The sequence below is a fragment of the Hippopotamus amphibius genome, chromosome 11, assembly GCF_030028045.1.
Source record: "Hippopotamus amphibius kiboko isolate mHipAmp2 chromosome 11, mHipAmp2.hap2, whole genome shotgun sequence".
Taxonomy (NCBI): domain Eukaryota; kingdom Metazoa; phylum Chordata; class Mammalia; order Artiodactyla; family Hippopotamidae; genus Hippopotamus; species Hippopotamus amphibius.
The window spans coordinates 76,602,378-76,626,755 of record NC_080196.1 but is presented as its reverse complement, the minus strand read 5'-3'; the positions used below and the strand labels follow the sequence as shown (position 1 = coordinate 76,626,755).

The 24,378-nt window shown below is 43.9% G+C and overlaps 1 protein-coding gene across 1 annotated transcript in view; it reads left to right on the top strand.

Annotated features, from left to right (window-relative positions):
• Window positions 1-6,213: 6,213 nt before the first annotated feature.
• The window catches only part of COLEC12 (collectin subfamily member 12), a 180,392-nt gene continuing 162,227 nt past the window's right edge, over window positions 6,214-24,378 (top strand). The window contains exon 1 of the mRNA XM_057700443.1: window positions 6,214-6,338. Within this exon, the coding sequence (XP_057556426.1) occupies window positions 6,332-6,338 (7 nt within the window). The 5' untranslated portion in view covers window positions 6,214-6,331. The remainder of the gene's footprint in view (window positions 6,339-24,378) is intronic.

Below are 24,378 nucleotides of genomic sequence, written 5' to 3'. Positions count from 1 at the left end.
TGAAACATGACATGGAATAAAATATTGGCTTCTTGGTCAAATGGGGAAAGCAACTCTTAATCTAGAGCCTCCTTTCAAAGACCATAAGTTTATTTAAAAACTAAAGAAGTAGAAACACTGACAAAAACCGTAAACTTTTAAAGACCTAAAACTATTTCTTTATCCAAAAAAAACCACAAAAAACCAAACAAACCCAAAAAACAAACAAAAAAACCAAAACCTTCTTGCAAATCTCAAGCATAATCGCATCTTAGAGGATGGAGACAAAACACCTGGTGTCCATTACAACACCATTAGTCTCTTTATGGGGACATAACATTTTAGTGGACTTGCTTAATAACAACAATGGCTCCTCTGGCAAACAAGGTCTATTCTTTGTCAAGTGCGGAAGAGAATATGAAGTGACTCAGACGACCAAGCTGTGGAAGCCAATATCCTTCTTAAAAAACCAGCTCTTCCTCCTGCCTAGCTCAAAGGCTTGACTCAGAGCATGGGGTATCCCCCACTGATGGCATGCTAAGGGTGCCATGCATTTTGCTTTCCCTGCTCTTCAGTTCCCTCCATTGTTAATCCCTTTTCCATTTATTCAGTCTTTCATTGAATGTTAGTTGCTAGAAACTAGTATTCTAAAGATGAAGAAGACACAGCCCTTCTCTTAAGAAACTCATAGTCTACTGTGATGATTCTCTGAGTTTAGTGAGCACAAAAATCAGCTGGGGAGCGACAGAAAAGAGAAGCAACTGAGCTTCTCCCTGAAAGATTCTGATTCAGAGGCCTGAAGTGAAGCCCAACCTTCTGCACTTTATAAAAATGAGGTCACAGTTGGATCAGGAAGGAGTTGAGAGGATGTGAATAGTGGGATTGAAGGAAAGAGAGAAGCTTTAAGATGATGGTTATATTCAAGCTTGGACAACCAGGCTGTGGGTCTTAGGAAATACAGAAAGGCACGTGCCCTGAAGAGGTGATTTGGTTTTAGAGAAACTGAGTTGGGATGCTTGTAGGATATCTGGGAAGAACTTGTCAGTAAGTAGGCAGTTGGAAAGAAGGGCTTAGCGTCCAGGAGAAATGTCTAATAGGAAAGAGATTTGGGTGTCTTCAGCATATAGGTGAATGATATGTATCAATTTCTCCCCAACACACCTGAGTTAATAAAACTAACTCCTGCAAGCAGAAGTGACACACTTACTCTTAAATGTGGAATGACAGGGGTTAAATTGGAATATGGAGGCCCAAGTGTGGTTTGAAAGGTTTCCCCTGAGGCTTTGTTACCTTCTTCACTCCCCAGCCCCCAGCGGGAGGCAGTATGGCTGACACTTGGAGAGTTTAGATGGCCACTCAAAAAGAGCTTGAGGAGGCTGAAGACAAGGTGGCCACAGATGAAATCCAAATGCTTAGGGCACGTGGAGAAACAGGAACAGGAAAATGAAGGGAGAGAGAGATCATGGAAACGAAGAGAGGCCTTTGCAGAAAAAAATAAGTAAATGAATAAAAAATGATGCTCATCAAGACAAGCATGGGATAAAGTTGGTGGGAAAAAATCTGGAAGGAAAATCATGGGTTTGGTAAGTAGGAGGTCTGTGACAGCCACAAGAGCAGTTTTTGTGGTGTCGTGAGGCACCAGCCAGATTGCCTTGAGTTGGGTAATAAATCAGAGGTCAAATGAAAGTGGCTCATTTCAAGGAAAATAGGATCTAGGAACCTTGTAAGACGGGAAGACCTGAGCTTATGTGGACACTTAGAGAGTGAGGACAAGGTTTGAAGATTTGAGAAAGGGGACAAATTACGCTGTGTGATCTAGGGAGACTTAATTCATTTACTTATACATGTTTGTCTGTGGTTCTGCGATGAACAGGATCCACATGGTCCCTGTCTTCGTAGAGCTCATGGCCAGTAGGAAATTTGCACAGTTGAAGAGTAACTATTCTAGAAAAGAGTGTGGACTGTGGTTTGCTACGGAGGCATGGGTTGGGTGGGGGGCACTAAACTAGTTTAGGCAGCAGGAAGAGGGAGGCTAAGCTGAGGCCAGAAGCTTAGGTTAGGTAGCGAAGGTGGGCCTGGGGAAAAGTACTTCAGGTAGGAATGGAATATTTGAAGGCTAAGAGGTGAGAGAGAAACAGAAAGTTGAAAAGAAAGAAAGAAAGAAAGAGAGAAAGAAGGAAAGGAAGGAAGGAAAGAAGGAAGAAAGAGAGAGAAAGAAAGAAAGAGAAAGAAAGAAAAAGGAAGGAAGGAAGGAAGGAAGGAAGAAAGAAAGAAAGAAAGAAAGAAAGAAAGAAAGAAAGAAAGAAAGAAAGAAAGAAAGAAAGAAAGAAAGAAAGAAAGAAAGAAAGAAAGAAAGAAAAAGAAAAAGAAAAAGTAGGGGCTAAAGTACAGAGAGGAGTGTGGGCTGAAGCCAGAGAGATAAATATGGGTCCAGTCATAGAGAACCTTGTAAGCTGGTTTTGAGAACTTGGACTTTAGCCTGAGGACAGTGTCAAACCACTGAACTTAAATTTTAAGTAGGAGAGTGACATGATCAGGTTTGCATTTTAGAAATATTTAGGCTGTCCTGATGGGATTGATTAAAGGCAGGGAGACCAGGTAGAGGGAGTGAGATCAAGTAGTGTATAAATGGATTAATTTTGGAGGTGGGAGAAGAGGAGATAAAGGTGTTTATGATAGTAAAAGTTAGATGTATATGGAAGGGGAGGTTGAGGTTGTTCACATCTGATAAGGTGGGTGGCGAGGGAGCAACACTTGGAGGGTGATTGCAGAATTCTGGTTGGGCTATCGTGGTCTCCACATGGGGAATTCAGGGGAGATGGAGAGAAGTGGACAGTGAGATATATCTTGAAGGTAGAAGCAGAGCTTGGTGGGGATGAAAGGCAGAGGGAAAGGGAGGAGGCAAGGGTGACTGGGCTTTTTCATCAGTAAAAAGGCAATACTAGCACAGGGTTGGGGTGAGGATGAAGTGAGATGATGCCTTCTCTGTGGTTATAAAGGTAACATGAATGCAGGGCACGGCTGCTGCTCCTGGAGCAGGGAGACTGGAGTACATGCTCCCGCAGCCCACTTCCGCTGAGGAATACAGGGCGTCTTCACCCGTGTCCTTTCCAACCACACCATCCTCCTCTTCTGGGCCTTTCTCTCCTCTCCCTGAGCTCCAACTCAACTCCTCCCAGACCTCTTGACCAGAGAAATCTTGATCAGCTGATGATCTGCCTGTGACCACAAGCTTCAGACCCTTTATCCTCCAGAGTGGGGCTCAGAGGAGGCGCCAGGCCAGGGATCTTTGGCATCCACCTGCAGGGGCTCAATTAGCTCTCTGTACTGAAGGTGGTGGGCCTGGAGGGAGGAGGCATCTTCCAGAAGCCCTGTCCTCTAAAGAGTTGCTGAGGTTGCTTTCTCATCAGCAGGTCTGTGAGTCTAGCCCATTGTAGCTAACAGGTTTTTGTGTTGTTGTTTTTTTCCCCAGTCTCATAATTCTTCTGTTAGGTTGTGTGTGCGTGTGTGTGTGTGAAAATACATATAACATAGACCTTATCATCCTAACCTTTTCTAAGGGTGCAGTTTGGTGGCATTAAGTACATTCATGTCATTGCACAACCATCACCACCATTCATCTTCAGACCTCTTTATCATCTTCCAACACTGAAACTCTGCCCCACTAAACAGCTATTCCCCATTCCCTCCCCACCAGCTCCTCCTGGAAATCACCATTCTACTGTCTGTCTCTGTGATTCGACTACTCTAGGTACCTCATATAGGTGGAATCACATAGTATCTGTCCTTTTGTGACTGGCTTATTTCACTTAGCATAATGTTCTCAAGGTTCCACCATGTTGTAGCACGTGTCAAAATTTCCTTCCTTTTTAAGGCTGAGTAATAATATTCCATTGTTAGCATGTGCTGCATTTATTTTGTCCATTCATCTGTTGATGGACATTTTGGTTGCTTCTACCTTTTGGCTATTGTGAATAATGCTGCAATGAACATGGGTGTACAAATATATCTATTTGAGTCCCTGCTTTCAACCCTTTTGGGCATGTATCCAGAAGCAGTATTACTGGATCATATGGTAATTCTATGCCAATTTTGAGAAACCACCATGCTGTTTCCATAGTGGCTGCATTGCTTTATATTCCTACCAGGATGCACAAGGGTTCTAATTTCTCCACATCTTCACCAGCACTTGTTATTTTCTGTTTTGAAAATTTTTTATTTTTTATAATAGTCAACCTATTGAGTGTGATTTTTTTTGGTGGGGGGGCCTGCATTGTGTGGCTTGTAGGATCTTTGTTCCCCAACCAGGAATCGAACCTGTGCCCCCTGCAGTGGAAGCACAGGGTCTTAACCACTGGCCAGGGAAGTCCCTCTTGTAGTTTTGATTTGCATTTCCCTAATGATTAGTGATATTGAGCATCTTTCCATATGCTTATTGGCCATTTGTATATCATCTTTGGAGAAATATCTATTTGAGTTCTTTGCCCATTTTAAAATTGGGTTATTGTTTTCTTGTTGAGTTGTAGGAGTTCTTTACATATTCTGGATATCAAACCCTTATCAGATACATGGTTTACAAACATTTTCTCCCATTCTGTGGGTTGCCTTTTCACTCTATTGATAGTCTCTGACACACAAGTTTTAAATTTTGATGAAATCAATTTTATCTATTTTTTTCTTTTGTTGACTATGTTTTTGGTGTCACAATTATAATATAGTTTTTTTCAATGATTTTTTTTCAATTCAAATATTGGCACCACAATTCTCTCCATTTTTCAGTTGGATAAATTATTATTCAAAGAAACTGATGGGCTTATTCCATCCCAACTTTAGTCAGTAAGCTCTGGGCTGAGAATCCACATTCTGGGCTCTTCAGGGACTCTCATTTGATGTGCAAAACAAGGCAGGTGCCTTGGTGAGAGCTGGAGCAAATCTCCAGAGTAATCTTCAGGGACCCTATAGTTTCATCAATTCATAAAGTGTAAAAAAAAAAAAAAAAAAAAAAGCCAGTTTTTGTCTTTTTCTTTGCCAGTCATGTACAAGTTTTTCCCTAATGTTCAAAACAGAAAGCTTCTGGAATGGAGAGTCTGTGAAATATTTTAGAATGTATTCATTTCTGGGCACTGCCTTTTACTAGAGCAAAGAGTTCCCTGCTTAGAATGAATCAATGGGCTCATTACACCGTGTTACCAAGTCCTCAGGAGAGAAAATCTGAAAAGCTGCAACTACTGCCTGGCCAGAATTGCACTGCTTTTGGTGTGCTAGGAAGAGCACAAGTAATCTTTCACTTCAAAGTTTTTAAAGAAAGTTCCTCCGCACCCCACCCCCCACCCGGCCCCGCCCCAGCTCCACTCACCACTTAGTTTCTGTAGTAAAGCAATAAAGCAATGGGTCTGCTTAGGAGGGTTTCTAAAAGGAAAGATAAACACAGTGGGGCAACGCGATGGGCCCCAATGAAAGGAACTCATTATGAAGCCACTCAACAGCCCAGCCTCCTTTCCTAGTAAAACTGGAGTCAACCTGATAGTTTCAGGGGCGGTGGGTGGAAAGGGAGACTTTTCCAACCCAGGGGATTGTGGTGGTCTTTTAGTCTCTGTCTCTCTCTTCTAGAAGGTCCGAGAGTTGTAATCCTGCTCCGAGTTCTGCAGGGTGAGCATCTAATGGTGACTCCGAACTTAGCAACAGCTTTCCCCTGGTGACAGTGAGCACGGTCCCTTGTGCTCCTTCGGCCATCAACAAGCGCATTTGGAAACTTTGAGCCTCGGGGAGGTGCTCGCCCCCTGTTTGATCCTCTAACCCTCGGTGCCCAGACCCCTTTGGGGAAGGCACAAGCCAAGTCCGCCGTCCCCGTGACGCTGCTGCTCCCAGCCCCCATACCTACCCCACGCTCTAGGTAGTCTGGGGTCTAGAAACAAGCCCAGCGGCCGCTAGTACTCTACACCCTGAGGGTGAGCGCTTGACCACCCCCGGAGCCGCATGCCTCCGACTTCGTCCCGCTTCTGGTCCTAGGGGGGAAGGAGGGAACGCGGGGAGCGCGGGCGAGCGGCTGCGCCGCGAGGCAGCGGCGGGGCCCGGGGCGGGCGGGGCGGGCGCGGGAGGGCGCGAGGGGGGCGTGGGCGCGGCAGCCCGCGCGCCCCGGCGGCCGGGCCAGGGGGAGGGGCGCTGGCGGGAGCGGCGCCTCCCGCCCGGGGTGAGCGGCGCGCGCGGCGGCCCCGCGACACAGAGCGCCGGGCCGGGAGGAGACGGCCGACGCGCGGCGCGGCTGCCATGGGCGCGCACTGACCCACGGCTCGGGGCGAAATTCCTCGGCGGCGCGGAGCTCCCCGGCTGGCGGTGCGTCTCCTTGGTCACCATGAAAGGTAGGGCGGACTTCGGGGCGCGCGGGAGGGGTGGAGGTGCATCCAGCGCGGACGTTCTCTGCGCGGAGTTTCGGGGGAGACCTGGCGCTCGCTTCGTGCGCGCACCCTGGGGGCGCCCCCCGGCTCCGCAGTCGGGTACCGCGGGAGACCTAGAGGTTGGGGTTTTGAAGCGTGCGAGGATTCCCCTCCCCATCGTGTCTCTACAAAGTAGTTTGAAGCCCCAAGTCATTGTTTACGGATTCCAGTTCCCAACTTTTTAATTGGAAAAATATGCCCATGAGAGTGGAGGCATCATCACCACCCTCCCCGGCCCCCAGTCCGTTCTCCGCTCTGGAGCACTCCCCACTCTCTCCGGGGTCTTCTCCCTACCATCGGTGGCCGTTTCCCGTCGGAGAAGTCGACGGGCTGCGGGCCGGGACTTTTCTCTGGGACTCGGGGATGTTCTCGGTGCGCCCTCCCCACATCTGGCAATGATTAGGTGCCCGCGGAGTTCAGCTGGCTCGGGAAGCGCGTTTGGCATCTTTCGCCATCAGACCCACTGACTGGAAAATAACCGCCCTGGGTTCCGCGTCCCTTCCATGTGCCCGCCTGCGGAGTTGTTGTGCCCACGTGTGTTCAGGGGCGACGCAGTCCCCCGGGCGGTGTCCTCTGCAGGCTGGTTTAGGGAAGTGTCAGATGTTATCGTACCTTTAAACCGGATCGCGAGGAGAAGGGCTTCGCAGGGCAGCCTTCTGTTTCGTGGAAACCCGAAGATTTGTCAGCAGAATCCCGATTTATATGTGAGATAATTACAGCGCAGGCATCCAAGGGAATCGTTTCAGGATGGGCCGGCGTGGTGTTTACACAAGACTGGAGTCCTGGTTTTGTGCGAGGATAACACGTTTCTGTCCCCGCGCGGGTCGGGCTCGAGTGAGGGGGCTGGATGCGAAATGCCAGCTGACCGCGGGGACCGAGTTTCCAGCCGCCCGAGACCAGGCGATGCGACCGCTTTGACTTGCAAGCGTTGCTGACCGAGGCGGGCGCCCCGGGAGCCCCACAGACTTGAAAAGCAACTTTTGGCTCTAGGTTTCTCTGAAAGGCAGTTCGCGCTAAACACTCCGGAGCTGTAGTGCCCTAAGAGTTAGCTCTCCTTCTAAGGGAGTTCTGTGTCCTCCTCTGGAGACCCAGGGAAGGGAGGGGACTGAACACCAGGTGGAAAGCGGCCCTCCCCAGGACCAGGGAAACAAAAGACATGATAACAACTCTCTGGCTAGAGAATTTGAAAAACGCGGTGCTGTGTGTTCCTTCTGTCTCCAACTGGGCTTCTCTTCTCCGTTAACATTCTAGGAAAGGCGCACTTTCCATAGCTAGCACTGCTTCAAGGATCCTCCCAGAAAGGAAGGAGTTCACGCGGCTAAACTTTCCTCGGGGGCTCAGTTACCATCGTTTTAGCCAGAAGTTAAATCTTTCTCATTGCTGGTCACTGAGGCCAGAAGGTTTTGAACTCTTGGAGAGAGAAGCCAGCTACTCATGTCATCCGCTCCCATGTGGGTTCTTACACCCTGAAAACTTTGTTATGCTTTTGACTGGGTCAATGACTGTTACTGCAGTTAATTCTAATCTGCAGTGGAAGACCCACCTACACGTTCTAAACATATTTTTGTTTGTGTGTATGTGAGATTTATTGCTGCATTTTAGACCAGCTTGCAGACCCCCTGGAGAAGGCTTATTGCTTACCTTCTGTGGTTTGGGCACTGCCTAAAAAACCCCTCAGTGGGAGAAGTGTGCTGAGGGACTGAATCCTTGGGTTGTCTAGTCACTTTGAAGGCCTTTTTTAAAATGAAATATTCTGCGAGAGTCTTGCTTACCAGCTATTTCCATATAATTTGCATTTATCTGTCTGGTTTGTGAGCTGGGGAAGGGAGGAGACAGTAATACTTCTTTAGTACCTACCCCTGTGCTCTACCCTCCATATGCACTCCCATCAGTGAACCCTCTCAACAACCCTAGGAGGTAGGTATTTTAACTGCTACCTTATAGATATGGAAACAGAGTCTAGAAGAAATAGAAACCAGCAACACAGAGGGTGGTAGGCATCTAAAGACAAGCTTTGCCAGTTTCCCTGTGAGGCTTGGAGAGACCTAGGACAACAGATATGATAACCTCTGGACTAGCAGAAAAGTGAATCTCAGACAATAAAATAGCCAAGTAACTCGAAGCTGGTGCAGCAGCCAGGAAGGGGTGGAACCAAGAAATTGAATACAAGGCTTCTGAAGTGAAGCAGGTGTATTTTTAGCCAAAAAGGAAAGCTGCCTTTACAGAGTAGAATTATTTTGATGATTTGCCATAGGTAGCCAACACAGAGTTTTCCTTGGGTTCGTGATTAGGTCATATAGCTATTAACTCATTATGCTTAAGCCAACATTTCATTAGAATTTGATTTCCCTAAATAATAGAAGTCAGTGACAAACCTTGCAAATACTTAAAATTCAAGTAATAGCCTGAAACACTCTTTAGCCAAACAGAAAATTAGTGGACATCTTAGAACTTACAGAATTTTGTTTGTCAGGGCAAAAATTCAGCTACTATGCGAGTCAGATGCCTTTTCAAGGTATCTATTTGACTTTCTAATTCTGGTATTTAAACCTGGCATATAGCCTTCCTTAAAAACCCAGGCCTTTAGAGTCTAATTCCAGGTCTCCCATGAGCCACAGCGCCACCTATCTGTTGCATTCAGCAAATATCTGTCTCTCTTCAATTTCCTCCATCTCTGGAGTCACAAGTACCAAAATAATGACATCATTATATATTTTCCAGGAGAAAATTACTTGCCTTGTCGCTGCAATACTTGAAGTGTTCCAAACTGATTAAAACATGAAGTTGGTTTTAATTTATTTCTAATTACATTTTCAATTAGCTGTACTGCACCATAAATTTCATGGTTTTTGATAAATATTCACATTCTTTACAAAGGAATCTGACTCCTCTAGAGTTATGTGTGTCATTAAGAAATCACATTTCTAGTCCTGAAAGTTGAGAACATTGGTGAGGTTTAATGCAGTGGCACTTGTTGCCTAAGAGACGGCCAAAAACAACCACCAGCACAGGGGACCACAGTGGTTCAAAGCACTGTTCTAATTGAACACAGGGAGGAGGTTGGTGCCATCAAAATGTAATGTCCAGCTGCTTATTTTTGTGCTTTAGTATGTAAACGTTTCTGAAATGCTGTCTGGCAATAACACTTTTAAAATGCACTAGTAAGCAGTATCCTTCTTCTACTGCCTGTTGTTTTCCGAGACCCACAGTCTCCTTACTTTCCCAGTGTCTATGATACCTTGTCCTTAGCTGGGATAGGCAGACACGCGTGTAAGGGCTGACTGCATTTAACACTGAAAGAATCATGTTTTCTGCAGGGAAATGGCAACAAAGTGAAGCCTTTTTCCTTTCACTGATTGGGAACTGGGGCCGCCTTTTCTCTGGAAGACAAATTTGCAATCCAGTTATACTTTTGACTTTTTGTTAGTTTGAAGATGCTTGACATTCTTAATCTAAGGTTTAATTATTGCTAAGTATAGATCTTCCCTGTGGTCTCCTATGCAATTTTCCAAGATTGTTCCCATCCCCTTATACCCTCTCCCCCCCCCCCCACCATGAGGCTTATCCAGAGATAACAGTGTGAATGGGAAAAGCTGGAGTATGATAGCTTTTAAGCTATAGCATAACTCGGTGTCTAATTTTCTGAATTAATGCTTATTCTCATTAAAAACATTATTTCAAAATTGTTGGTGCAGCGGCTGCCAAAGTAAGTTAATGGCCTTTGAAGTATTAGTTTTCAAATGGGAAAATAGACATTTCAGTTTTGTGATAGAAAAAGTCTGTTTTGCCCTGGGGAAACCTGGCACGTGAGTGATCTCTCAGGGGCGAAAGTTTGGTCCACGTCTCCCCACTGTGGGGTGAGATGCTGGCAGAGGAGCCCAGAGTGGTGGCAGAGGACAGCCTTCCTGCTTTTGGGGGCAAATCAGTGAAAAGAATCTGGCAGTTGGGGGCCAGGGGACAGTGCTGTGGGTCATCGAGGTGATCATCTGTGAAGAGTCTACCCTCACCATGGGGTTGGCTCTACCAGGCTGCTTGTGACTTTCCATCTTCTGCTCTTATGCCATTCCAAAGGCACAGGTGCTCTTAGCTTCTGGAATTCCTGTCTGTGGCCTGGAGGCAGGGAACAGGGTTGTGAGTTGGAAGATAAAAGCCAGGGACGAGTTGATCTGTACCATGGTTTGTGCTGCAAACAACTTCTTAAGCATGACTGATGGGCCACTTAATATCCCCACATATTATTTTTCCCTTTACTAACAGCTAACATTTATTGAGCACCTGCCATGCCGGGCATTTCTTTTCCCCCTCATTTTACACATAAGAAAACTTAGACTTCAGAGAGGTTGAGTTACTTGTCTAAGGACCCCCAGCTAGTCAGCGGGGAAATGAGTATTCAGATTCATACAGTCTGACTCTAGAATCCACATGTTACACCTCTGACTTAGGTTCACTCCTAGTGACGCCCTCGTGTTTCATTCAGTCAGCACAGCTTTGTTAAGTACCTAGTGTGTGCCACACTCCCTGGGTACTGAGTGAGCAAGGTAGAAAAGGTCCTACTGTCTGGGCTTAGACCTTAATAACCTGGCATCAAAGGTGTGAAGAAATTGCTGTGTTCTTCAGCCAGTCACTGGAGGAGTCTCTCTAGGCTGGAGCTCCTGCAGAGATAAGGCAGATTCCAGAGTTGCTGCGGCTTGTAGAATTTATCTGCTGGGAGGTTTCTTGTGACCGATTGAATGAGTGTGAATGGCCCACTGAAGTCATTTACTCTGAAAACAGCGCCTGCGCTGTCTTGCTGACAGGTTTGCCCTGAGATGATGAAGCATTGTCAGAACTGCTTTTCAAGAACAGACTGTAACCAGCAGCAGATGATCATTAACACTAATTAAAAATTAGTAGTAGTAGTAGTAAATAAACATCTTGAACAAGGGATAAGGAGAGACTGACATTCTTCATAGAAATATTTTACTGTTCACTGCTAACACAGTTTCTAACCACATCAACAATCCAAATCTTGCGGGAGGTAACTTTTCAATCAAGCAGTGATTTGATTTCTGTTTTAAGTGAATGATGTTTGAAGGGCCCAAACCCAAATAGTACCTTGAACAGGTCCTGCTGATTGCTTAAGGGACCTTTGTAATTATATAGCAGTGAAAGCAGAAATTAGTAATCGCAATTTAAAATTGTGAAGAGATCCTAGGAGCTTTCTTAACCCCTGAGTTTATCACAAATGTTCAGTCAATACTCTTAAAAAATATAAAGGAAATATGTTTTTTAACATGGGAGAAGATTTAAAAATTTATTTATTTATTGGACTTGGATATATTAAATATAACTCCTGTGTGCTTCCTGAGTCACTTGGGGTTATAACTCTGTATCATGTGAAGTCATTTGCACTTGCCTAAGAGGTTGGACCTTTGACATTCTGTGTGAAAAAACTAACTTGTCATTATGGAAATCTCTGCACTTCTTTGGGCCTAAGTCACTTCCTTGTGGACATAGACATGTTTGGAAACTAGCTGATATGGATATATATAAAACGTTTTATTATTCAAAGGCAAAACAGTCCAAATTTATAGTTGGTAATATATACTTTAAAATATAACCATTTCATAAAATATAGTAATACGTAGTGTTCCCAGGAGTTGAACCTGACAATTTTAGTGTGGTGAGGAGTGTGGGCTCTGAAACCAGAGGGCCTGGTGACCACATGCAAACTACTTAACTTCTGGGGGTCCCTGGTTTCCTCACCTGTCAAATGGGGAACTACTGGATGCCCTTGTTTTTTTTTTTTTTTTGGTTTGGTTTTATTTTTGTTTTGTTGATTTGTTTTGAGGATTAAATAGGTTAGTGTAGATGAGTTGTGTAACATTTTAGTTATTGGAATCCTGTATAATTATAACCTGCTGCTTCCTCCAGGCAGCAACGTAACTGCCAATTATGAACCATTTATGTTAAGTTAATCAAGTGATATAGTTTCTACCATGAAGAAAAAAGTTTCGTTTTGAAATGAAAGTAATTTTCAAATTACAAATGTGTGTTACAAAGATCTGGGAGATGGGAGGAAGCTGTGCTCTTTACAGGAAGCAGTGTTACGATTGGTCCATCTGCAGCTGCCATCATTCGTGTTATTGTCATCATTGTTGTGTAGTCAGAAATCAGCCCTGCCGAGAATACGTGGACCATATTGAAAGTTTGTAACTATAATGAAAATGGTACGATTTTCTCATTTGTTATGATAGTGCTGGGAAACTGGAAAATATATGTAAATATATTTAATTTAGCTAGGAGCACTAATTTTGTAGGAGCACTACTGTTCAGGTGCCTACTGATGTTGAGGTCATATTCTTAAAGATTTGTATCTCAAATTCAGTGTCCCGTTTTATCCAGTAAGGATATAACATCAAAGAGTCAAACCATAAAACAAGTTTGTCTGTAAATAAGTACTAGGATAGATGTATGTGTGTGTATATTTTTTTAACCATATGACATCATGTCTATTTCATTGGTAGTGTTAATCTTCTCTTAAGCTGTCATATTTCTATTTTATTTATTATTTAAAATTAGGCCACCAAGTTCTAACTAGCATTCACTTATGCTTTATTTAGTGTATTATTTAAATATATTTAAATATTCTTCATTTAGTATGTTATTGAAATAGAGTCAAGTATTTAGTATGTACATAGTCTTTGTCCTCAAGGAGCTTGCAGTCTGAGGCGCAGGGTAAGACTTATGCAAACAACTGGGATCCAAGGTAGAAGGTGAAAAGTGCCTTATCTGAAGTTCAGATAAATACACAGGAGGAGAGGGCTGAGGACAGGGATATTTTCCTTTGGAGGGGAGATTCAAGCTGGTTCATTATCTCAAATTATACTTCATATTTTAGATTACATTACTTTAATAGTAGTTAGAGGCAAATGGTGCATCAGGGCTACCGTGAAACCTTCAAGTAGGACATTTCAATGTGGGAGGTGAGAGAAAATCAAAGTTTTCTAGAACTTTGTCTCCTAAGCTCAATTTTGGTCCATCATTTATAATTAATTATAGTATATTACTTTAGTATCATTGGATAACCTAAACATAAAGTTAAATGATTTCAGAACAAAACATATATCAATTTTTGTTTAGTTTGGTTTTTAAGCAATGACCACTTATTGTGTGTGTGTGTCTCCAGAGAAATGGACGGTGTTAGTTTTTCTTGCCAAATGACTCATGCATTTGACACCTTTCCATGGCCCTTATAAAATGTGGGCAGGGATTCAAGTCCTCATCCTGACTCTCACCTGACCAAGGTGACTGGGTGAGAAGGTCCCTCATGAGAGAAAGGGAGGCATATCACCTCCCCTGTAGTTACCGTGAATGATAGATGTGGAGGTCAACGTTTTGAGTCTTGTATTTATTTACTTTTTAAGTTGTTGAAGTGGACTGCTGGAGGAAATCTGGTTTAGCCTCCACTAACAATTTAGTGGTAAAAGTTACCCAAAAAACCGTTCAATTTTGTTGAACTATAAAGGGAGGGAAAGGGGGGTATCCTCTCTCTCTTTATCCTAAAAGCAAGATTTTTACAAGCATCCGAATTACAAGTTGTGCCAGAAATTGGAGTCATTTTATGTCTTTACAATTGTGACTTAAAAAAAACCCCAAAACCCTATACCATTGAACCAAAAAAGTGATCCTATTGCTGTAAAACATAAAATTCAGAAAGCAGCTGAGTAATCAAAATAAATATCTTGTACTATTTGGAATAATCTACAAGTACTTAAATTGCTACAAATTCCTTTATCTATTCGAGATGGGGTAGGAGGGAGACCTGCAGCAGTCGAATGGAAGGTGGACCTGATTACCCCATTGACATGATCCTGAACCTCAGTTATTTTATTACACTGCACTGAGCTCATTCACTTGCAGAAGACTTAACAGCCAGGTCTTGTGTTAACAGAAATGCCAATGGGGCAAAAGCAAACTATACAGAGGGCCACATAAGTTTTTATATTCATAAAGCTATAACACCAAGGCAGATATTACCAACACAGGTCTTAGGGTTAAACCAAGGTTAAAGAATGTCTGTCTTCAGTTTTTACTGCCCAAATACATTAAGATAAATCTTCAAGATCGAATAGAGGCTTCCGTGCCTGTTAGCCATGGCCCAAATCGAACCCACCCCACATGTTACTCTTTTGCTAAACAAACTCTCCTGCTGTCATCCTCCCCCAGATGCTCGCTTCAGACTGGAGCTTTGTGTCCTTTGAAATTAGATGATCAAAGTCATCCCCACCCAAACCTAAAGCCATTCCGTGTTTCACAAATATTCAAATCCTGCGATATTTGTTGTAGTATTTATTTTATTTTAGTATTTATTTTAGATATTTATTTTAGTAGCAGAGTAGCTGCTGTCTCCACCTCTGCCTCCTAAGGTAAAAAAAATCCCTCGTATTTATTAAGCACGCCATCCATGTCAGATGATTTCCATGCATCAGCTCTCTTTTCTCTCCCCACAACATGTAAGGTAGGAACCGAGGGTTCCATCTTGCAGGAGCCTGAGAGGCAGATGCCAGCTGGCGTTGCCAATACAAGGTGGGGCCAGTGTTCAGACCTTGGTCTTTTTTTTTTTTTCCCCTTCTCATATATTTTTTTAATTTTTAAATTATTTTATTTTTAGCCAGTTTTAGACTTACAGAAAAGTTGCATAATTGTACAGAGTTCCCAAATATTCTTCACCTAGCTTCCTCTCAAGTCAGTCTTCTATAACCACAGCACAGTGATCAAAAGTAATAAATTAGTATTGATACAATACCATGAACTAAACTGCAAACTGTACTCAAATTTCATTTTTTTCCACTGATATCCTTTTGTGTTGTTGTCCCAGGAGCCAATCCAAGATACAACATCACGTTTAGTTCCCTTAGTCTCCTCCAATCTATGACAGTTCCCCAGTCTTTTCTTGTCCAGATCCAGAATTTGAACACAGGGATAGAATTCCAAAGCCTGGATTATAACTGCTACACTTTTTTTTAAAGCCATGGCATTGATTAATTCAAATTCCACAGTTCAAGATTTACCAACTGTAAACACTTAAAAATTTTTTTTTCCACACGACATAGAGTGGGAGAGTAGACATTTATTTAGGCTTCCGTACACTGTGCTAAGTCTATTTTTTTTTTTTAAGCCCTTTATTGGATATAACTGCTTTACACGGTTGTGCCAGTTTTTGCTGTACAAGAAAGTGAGTCAGGTACATCTACACATCTATCCCCATATCCCCTCCCTCCCGCGACTCCTTCCTTCATTCCCTATCCCAGCCAAGTCATCACCCATCATCGAGTTGATCTCCCTGTATTATGCAGCAGCTTCCCACTAGCTATCTGTTTTACATTTGGTAGTGTACACATGTCAATGCTACTCTCTCACTTCGTCTTAGCTTCCCCTTCGCCCCTCCCCCCCCCATATCCTCAAGTCTGTTCTCTGCTTAATTTATTTTTGACTGTGTTAGGCCTTTGTTGCTGTGCAGGCTTTCTCTAGTTGCAGCGAGCGGGGGCTACTTTTCGTTGCGGTGTGCGGGCTTCTCAGTGCAGTGGCTTCTCTGGTTGTGGAGCACGGGCTCTAGGCCTGCGGGCTTCAGTAGTTGCAGCACATGAGCTCAGTAGTTGTGGCGCATGGGCTTAGTTGCTCTGCAGCATGTGGGATCTTCCGGGGCCAGGGATCAAACCGGCGTCCCCTGCATTGGCAAGCGGATTCTTTACCACTGCGCCACCAGGGAAGGCCCACGCCCTGGCCTTTTAATGCCAGAGCCCAGCCTTTACCATTGCGTTCACCTCTGGCCTTAGGAGGCGAGTCTTCTAGAATAGCACAGCAGCATCCAAAGGGGATACCCACAATATTTAGCAATCCGGGTGATACACTGTGGAGGCCACACAAATACCCGCATGAAAGCGACTCGGTAGAGCAGTGGCCAGTGGAGGGTGGCTGAGGACCCTGGGGGCCAGTGGGCACTGGGCATTTGGCTCCAAGGGTGCAGGGGCCCCTTCTCCCCTCCTCCCTGCCCTGGGCCAGCCTCAGTAGGCAGCATGGTGGGGACACACAAGGACAACTTGTGGGAATGGTGCTCACCAGCTGGTTTGGAAGCAGTTAAATATTTTAACAGCCTGTGGGACCATGCTGATTGGTTTTAGCGGTGGTGACGCTACAGGAGCGAGGCTGCATCAGGGTGGAGACAGTACAGGGTGGACAGCAGCGCTGAGCTTGTAAGAGAAGTTTAAATTCAGCCTCGCCTCTGTCCACGGTCCTTCAGTCTGGCTCCTAAAAGCGCCCGAACTTGTTCTGATCAGTGTGGCATTTGCCAGAACCTACTCTGTGCCATCTAGTGAAGGCTGCAAGTCACACCTTCTATGCCAGCGCTCCAGGGTGAACTCTGCGCGCTGGCTCTTTGGAGCAGGGGACCTTTCCCGGTCATCAGGATCTGTTAGACCCGAGCACTTATCTTTTTGTCTACCTGACTTTTATCTTCCAGAACTACACATTCCCTTGTTTTGTTTGCTTGACTTTAGTTGTTATTTTTGTCAAAGTTTGAGATGCACATAGTTTAGAGTCAAAGAATATCACATTTATTATGAAAAACAGCAATTTCCTGCCCAGCGCACTTCATTTTATCATTTTCCAGTCCCCAGAGGCAACCTCCTAAGAACATTTTTTGCATTTTCTTTTGGCATCGACTTTTCTCTCAGTTCTCTACCGATGCCTAGAACACACCATCCCCAAACCCTGTAGCTTCAAACAATAGCTGTTTATTTGTTCACAGTTCTGTGATTGGGGCTAGGCTAGGCTGGGATGGCTGGTCTCTGCTTCCTGAGGTGATGGCTGGGCTGGTCGGCCTCCCTTCCACGGCTGGAGCATCAGCAGGGTGGCCGGGAGGGCCAAGAGCAGGCCGGGCTCTCCCCTCCCCTTCAGAGTCTCTCATCCCCTGGGATCCTCTCTCACCAGGTGGCCTCTGGTCCAGCAGGGTACCCGGACATTTCCCACGGCAGCCAGCTGCCAAGGGGGTGAAAACAGAAGCTGAAAGGCAGAGGTCTCGGAGAAGACCTAGGCCCTGAGGTCACCCACTGCTACTTCTGGCAAATTCCAGTGACCACAGCAAGTCACAGGGTCCTCCCAGATTCAAGAGAGTGGAAATGGACTTGCATGTGGAGGGATGGAAAGAAATGTTGGCAGCTCTTAACGCAGATGAGCTACTACAGCCCCATGTGCTTACATGACGTGCTTACGGCACTCTTCGTTTTCATTATTATTATTATTTTGGTTTGAGGCATTATATATTGACTTCCCTTTACAGCAGATGAGGATTTAGTTCTTTTACCCTTCACCTCCACCTGACAACCATCATGGACACCTCCTGCTGCCCCCATCACCCCCATATGGTTATATCATAATCTGGCCTAGGTCGACATTCAGTGTTTATATTATTAAGACGATGTCTGTGCTATTCACAGCTGACTTATATTTCTTTCCTGCCTAACTGCATTTCCTCTGGAGTTGATAATCCTCTTGTTAATTTGTTTGTTTAGCCTCCCATGTATGTTCACATCGTCATTCACCCCCAGTGTCTCTCCACTGTCCTCCGTCTCTGTGCAGTGTGTTCAAATATAGTAGGTATTATCTCATTTTCATCTTCTTGAAGAAATCTTTCCTGGACCTTTCTGGCCTACTCAGGGTTAGGGTTAAGGTTAGGTTAGGGTGTACACATGTGCGTGTACATAGACACACACGCACGTCTTTCTGGGTTTGTTCCTTATTGCAGTAGAATGCTTTCTCCAGTAACTTCTCCAGAAAAGTGTGCATGAGAGGTACATTTTTGAGGACTCTGTAGGTCTGAAGAGGTCTTTATATTACCTGCTCATTTAGTTGAGCGATTTCTCTGTTGGAAGTAGTTTAGCCTTAGAATTTTGAAGGCACTGGTCTCTTCTCTTTTGGCTCCAGTTTTGCTGGTGAGATATGGGAAGCCTCTTTCTTTTTTGTTTTTTGTTTTTGTTTTTAATTCTTGTAAGTAATCTTTTTTTTCCTGTCCAGAGGCTTTTGAGTTTTCTCTTTGTCCAAGGGTTCTGAAACATTATGATGATGTGCCTTGGAGTGGATCATCTTCTTTTCTTTGTGCTGGGAGGTGACGGGCCCTTTCATTCTGGGAACTCATGTCCTTCAATCCTGGAAAATTATGTTTAATTATTCCTTTGATGGTTCTTTCCCTCTGTTGTTTTTTCCTGGAACACCTGTTATTTGAATATTGGACCCACTGAATTGGTTCTCTCTTTTTTTTCTTGTCTTTACTCTTTTCTATTTATTTGCCCTTTTTCTGCTTTCTGGAATATTTCAGCCCTGTTCTTCCAACCCTTCTATTGAGTTTTCATTTCTGTGATCATATTTTTAATTTCCAAGAGTTCTTTCTTTTTCTCTCAGCATTTCCTTTTTATTATAGCATCCTGTTCTTATTTTATGGATACATTATTTTCTCTTATCTCTACAAGGATATTAATGATAGGATTTTTTATTTTATTTTTATCATCCTGCATAATGTGGATTTCCTCCATATTGCTTTATCTGGTTTCTTTATTTTCATCTTTCTCTTTTCATGTTAGAGGCTCTGTCACGTGTCTGGTGTCTCCTTACATATAAGAGCGGAGTATTACAAGGGCAGAGTATTATAAGCATTAATTAGAACCTCTTTGTTTTGGTGGATTTTGTGACCTGTGACTCACTCTAGGCTTATCTGGCTGGGCTGTTGGGGACCTCCTAGAATCAGAATCATTAGTTTATTTTTCTCTTAACTGGCCAGATTTCCAAGGAAGAACCTTCCAATCATTCGCCTGGAGGGTACAGTCTGGTCGGCTGAGTAGGAGAAGCGGACTGAGTGTCTAACATTCAGTGTGAAAAATTTCCCCTTTGCCCCTGATTCCATTACAATTCCCCTCATCTCAGCTGCTGCTGGTGTCCTCTGGAGAAGGACACCATTTGTGTCCTTTTGTTTTAACTTTTCTGAATAAGAAACCTTTCATCTTCCGCTGTGGTCAGGGAGGGACAGTCACCCAGCTCTGTGAAAAGCGTGGGAGATCCAACTGTTTTATTTTTCATCTTCCACACAAATCACCCATGTGCAGTTAAGAGGATTTTAAAATATATTCACGGGTTTTGCAACCATCATTACAATCAGTTTTAGAACATTTTCATCACCACCCCCCCAAACCCATGCCCATTAGCAGTCACTCCCAATTTCCCCCCAAAACCCCAGCCTTTGGCTTTAACCTGCTTCCTGACTGTGAATTGGTCTAATGCAGATATTTCATATGAATGAAATCATACGCGATGTGGTCTTTTGTGAGTGGCTTCTTTCACTAGCATAATATTTTCAGTGTTCCTTCCTGGTGTAGCATGCATCAGTACTTCATTCCTTTTTATTGCTGAATAATATTGTATTCACATTTTGTTTATCCCTTCATCAATTCATGGACATTTGGGTTGTTCCACTTATTTACTCTTATGAATAATGCTGCTGTAAGCATTCATGTATAAGTTTTTGTGTGGACAGATGTTTTCATTTCTCTGGGGTATATACCTAGGAGTAGAATTACTGGATCATGAGATATCTCTGTGTTTCACCTTTTGAGGAACTGCCAGACTGTTGTCCAAAGTGGCTGCACCATTTTGCATTCCCACCAACAGCAGATGAGGGTTCTAATTTCTCCATGTCTTTGCCAACACTGATGATCTATCTTTTTGATTATAATAGTTGCTTCTTAAACATATGTTCAACCATTCCTCCTATTTTAGCCTCACCTTTATTCTCCTTCCAGAGTGGCCTGTGTCCCAAATTCCTTAGCCTTTTCAGGATTCTGGGGTATAAATCATTGCTTCTCAGCTTTCTCTGCTGCTGGCACAGAGTTCAGTTTCCTGGGTCTGTGGGGTCAGCAACCACCATGGTATGGAACTGGAGGGTCCCACAGACCTGGGTCTTAGTGTTGGTCTGGCTGCCCACAAGTTGTGGGACCTTGGGTCAAATTGTGTAACTTCTCTGAGCCTCAGTTTTCTCACCTATGAAACAGAGAAATTTAACAAATGGGAAGTAACTGACATTCAGTAGATATTGACTAAGTGTTCTCTCTTCCCCAAACATGGTAGCTATACAAAAAGAGAAGGCATTCCTTCAAGAATTCATCTGCTAGTGGGAGACATATACACATGTGTAACTATGATCGACTTACGTTTCAACAACAATTACTGGGTTTCTATAATGTGCCATAAATGTGCTAGTTGTTGAGGGTACAATGTGGTAAGTATCCTGTTTTCCAAGACACTGGTGAAGTCAAAACCAGAACTAGAATATAAGGCAGACGGGAGTCACTGCTGTCACACTGATACAAAGGGGGGGCAGGAAGGAGAGGTAAATTCCAACCATAGGGATGTTGCACAATGTGGTCCACAGATTGATTGGAACATATTAATATGTATGACTCTCAATTCTCCAAGCCAACTAAACTAAACTTCACTTGAACTCGCAGTACTCTGAAATAGCAAGGCTCAAAGAATAAATCAGCAGCAGAATTCTGTTCAGCGTTCTCCGTCACGAAACTTCTGGCCAGCATGGCTCTGTGCCAGTTGCCAAGGAAAGTAAAAAAGTAAATAAAGTAAATAAAAGTCACATTTTGAAATATGGAAGCAAGAGACAGTGTAGCACATAGGTATTACAACAAAAAATGCTATAGTTACAGCTGTGGCGAGCCAAGAAAGTACGTGCCTATAGATATAAATCTCCAATTAAACACGTTTTGTTATTTAGGATGGTGAGGTTACTTTTTCCCTGAAGACTACCTGCTGTCAGAAGCAGGGATCAAGTTATGACCCTGCAGAACTCAGAGGCCTTAAATCTTAACAAAATCCTTGCTCGTGTTGGAGAGTGGCAGTTACGTGACGTAGATTGTGTCAGAGACAGATTTTGAAAAGTGGCAGGTTGCAAAGGTGACTGGATGTCCTCGAGAGAGAATATCCTTTTTTTTCCCCAGATCTTATTGGAGTATAATTGCTTTACAGTGTTGTGTTAGTTTCTGCTGTAGAACAAAGTGAATCAGCATATATCCCCATATCCCTTCCCTCTTGAGCCTCCCTCCCACCCTCCCTATCCCACCCCTCTAGGTCGTCACCAAGCATCAAGTTGATCTCCCTGTGCTCTGCAGCAGCTTCCCACTAGCCATCCATTTTACATTTGGTAGTGTGTATATGTCAGTGCTACCCTCTCACTTCATCCCATCTTCCCCTTCCCCCACTGTGTCCTCAAGTCCGTTCTCTACTTCTATGTCTCTATTCCTGCCCTGCCACTAGGTTCATCAGTACCATTTTTCTAGATTCCATATATATGCGTTAGCATACAGTTTTTGTTTTTCTCTTTCTGACTTACTTCACTCTGTATGACAGACTCTAGGTCCATTCACCTCACTACAAATAACTCAGTCTCATTCCTTTTTATGGCTGAGTAATATTCCATTGTATGTATGTGCCACATCTTCTTTATCCATTCATCTTGATGGACATTTAGGTTGCTTCCATGTCCTGGCTATTGTAAATAGTGCTGCGATGAACATTGGGGTACATGTATTTTTTTGAATTATGGTTTTCTCAGGGTATAGGCCCAGTAGTGGGATTGTTGGGTCATATGGTAGTTCCATTTTTAGTTTCTTAAGGAACCTGAGGGATAATACCCTTATTTGAGCCCATCAGCTCTGCAGGCCCCTGATACTATAAACAAAATCCAGGATGCATTTAGCCTGGGTCTGCTCAGTGGGAGGAAGAAGTTTTGAGAACAAAGTATAACCTAGCACATAATATCAGGCTGTTTGTCTTCTTCAAATCCATCTGCCAGCCACGTGTACCCTGTCGGAGTCTTTCACCCTCTCGAATGTTCTGACCTCTCCTCCGTTCTCCTGTGGCTCTGGTAGTCTGATGTGGGCTGTCCTCACAGCCACAAGCCCCATCAGTTCCTGCCTCTTCCTCTTTCTTGATTCCTGAGTTGTCTCACTCCATCACCAGCCTGAATCAGCTGGTTGCTAACCACACAGCCGGGGAATCTGACTGGGGCTCTGGGGACACCTCTGCTAAAGGAATGTCTACGAAGCGTTACCTGCCCAACTCTACCCAGCTTTTAGGGATATGAAAAGTCAACTCTTGAAAACATTGAAGGAAACAAAGCTGAACAATTTTTTCTCTCTCTCTCTTTTAGCACCTCCCTGAGTCTCTAAAGGTTCCAAAACCTCTATGAATTTCCAAGAAAGGGATATGGTATGCAGTGTTTCCCAAACTCTCTTTTTCCCTCCAAAGAGTAAATGTTAAGAAAGATTAAGACACGTCTCTGTGATGCCTTCCCTGATAATCCCAATAAGTCATTCTCTGGGGTACTTTGTACCCCTCATGTCTCATATGATTTAGCATCCGATTGTAGAGTTGGATGAGACAGAGATTTGTATTCTTTTAGTAGCTGCTGTAAGAGTTTCTCATCCTCTTGGGATGAGGGTTAAGAAGCAAGACATCCTCTTTGAGTCCTATTAGGTCTTGCCCGTAAAGCCTTTGTTTCCTCGAACCCCTAATGGGTTTGAGTAGGTTAATTTGGAGGCAGCGCTGAATTGCTTTCATAAGAAAAATCTGAGACATTTGAAGTTCCCAGGGAAATTTCAGGAAGGAGAGAGGAGTCAGTCAGACTAAATGCTGCATGGGAAAAAGACCAGAGAGGAAAAGGAAAACAAACAAACAAACTAATGGTAGGTCTGCTGAAAAGAAGCTTTGGGGAGAACACTAATTTTTAAGCTGTTGCTGCTGGGAGCACAGTGGAAGCTGCTTTTTTGTCTCCACTGTGAGGTCTTCAGTGATGGCTCTTTGGCCCACAATGTGTGCATGTGAGTGGGTTCGTTCCCGAGGTGGCTCCGCAGTGGAGGGGCTGCAGCTGGCGGGGGAAGCTGACATCTGGGTGGCATCGTTACCTGTGTTCGTGTGCCTTCAACTCCACTGGTCTATAAGCACCTGTTTATTGACTGAGTGAGAAAACGGCTGCATGGATTTCTAAGCAGGAGCAGCAGATAAGGGTTTCTCTTTCATCGACACTAGACCAGACCTTGCAGGCATTAATGGGAGAATTTTTAGGAAAGCAGGCACAGACGGGGCTTAATATGGAGTTGCTGAACTAACCAATCACTGAGTCAGTGAGAAAAGGGTGCTGTTCTTTTGGTTGTAAGCACATGCTTCCATCTAGAAGGAACTAAAGCTTTAATCCTTGGCAGAAGAAGACGACTCGACTTACAAAACCCTGGATTTCTAGATTCCAAGAAAGATCTCTTCCCTGTTCTCTGAATAAGGAAACATGGTAAAATACAAAGATTTCCACCTTCTCCATTGTCTTAGGAGTAGTTGTTCTCTCATACATGTTTTCATAACATTTCATAACCAACTAGTGTGCTGAAATTCAGCACAGTGCGTGGTAGATCTCACAGAGCTTGGGTTTTTCTACATTTCAAGGTTTGGTTATAGCCAGGTCCTGTGTCCCATTTCCAGGCTGAAAATATGATTACAGAGGCTTTATTTCCTCCCTACGTGTCTCTTTTCTTTGAAAGCCTGTTAGCTTCTTGAGGGAAGGGACCATGTCTCACTCATTTCTACAGCCCCACTGCCTGGCAGTCTCTGGTCCATAGTGAATGCCGAGTCAGCACTTTTGAACTGAACTGCACGTTGGGGGAAAGCTGGGTGCTGGAGCAGTGGTGGTGACCAACTCAAGAATAATTGGCTGGACAATAGCCAAGACATGGGTGTACCCTAAACATCCACTGACAGATGAATGGATAAAGAAAATGTGGTGTGTATATATATATATATGTATATATACACACACACAATGGAATACTACCCAGCCATAGAAAAGAATGAAATAACGCCATTTGCAGCAACATGGATG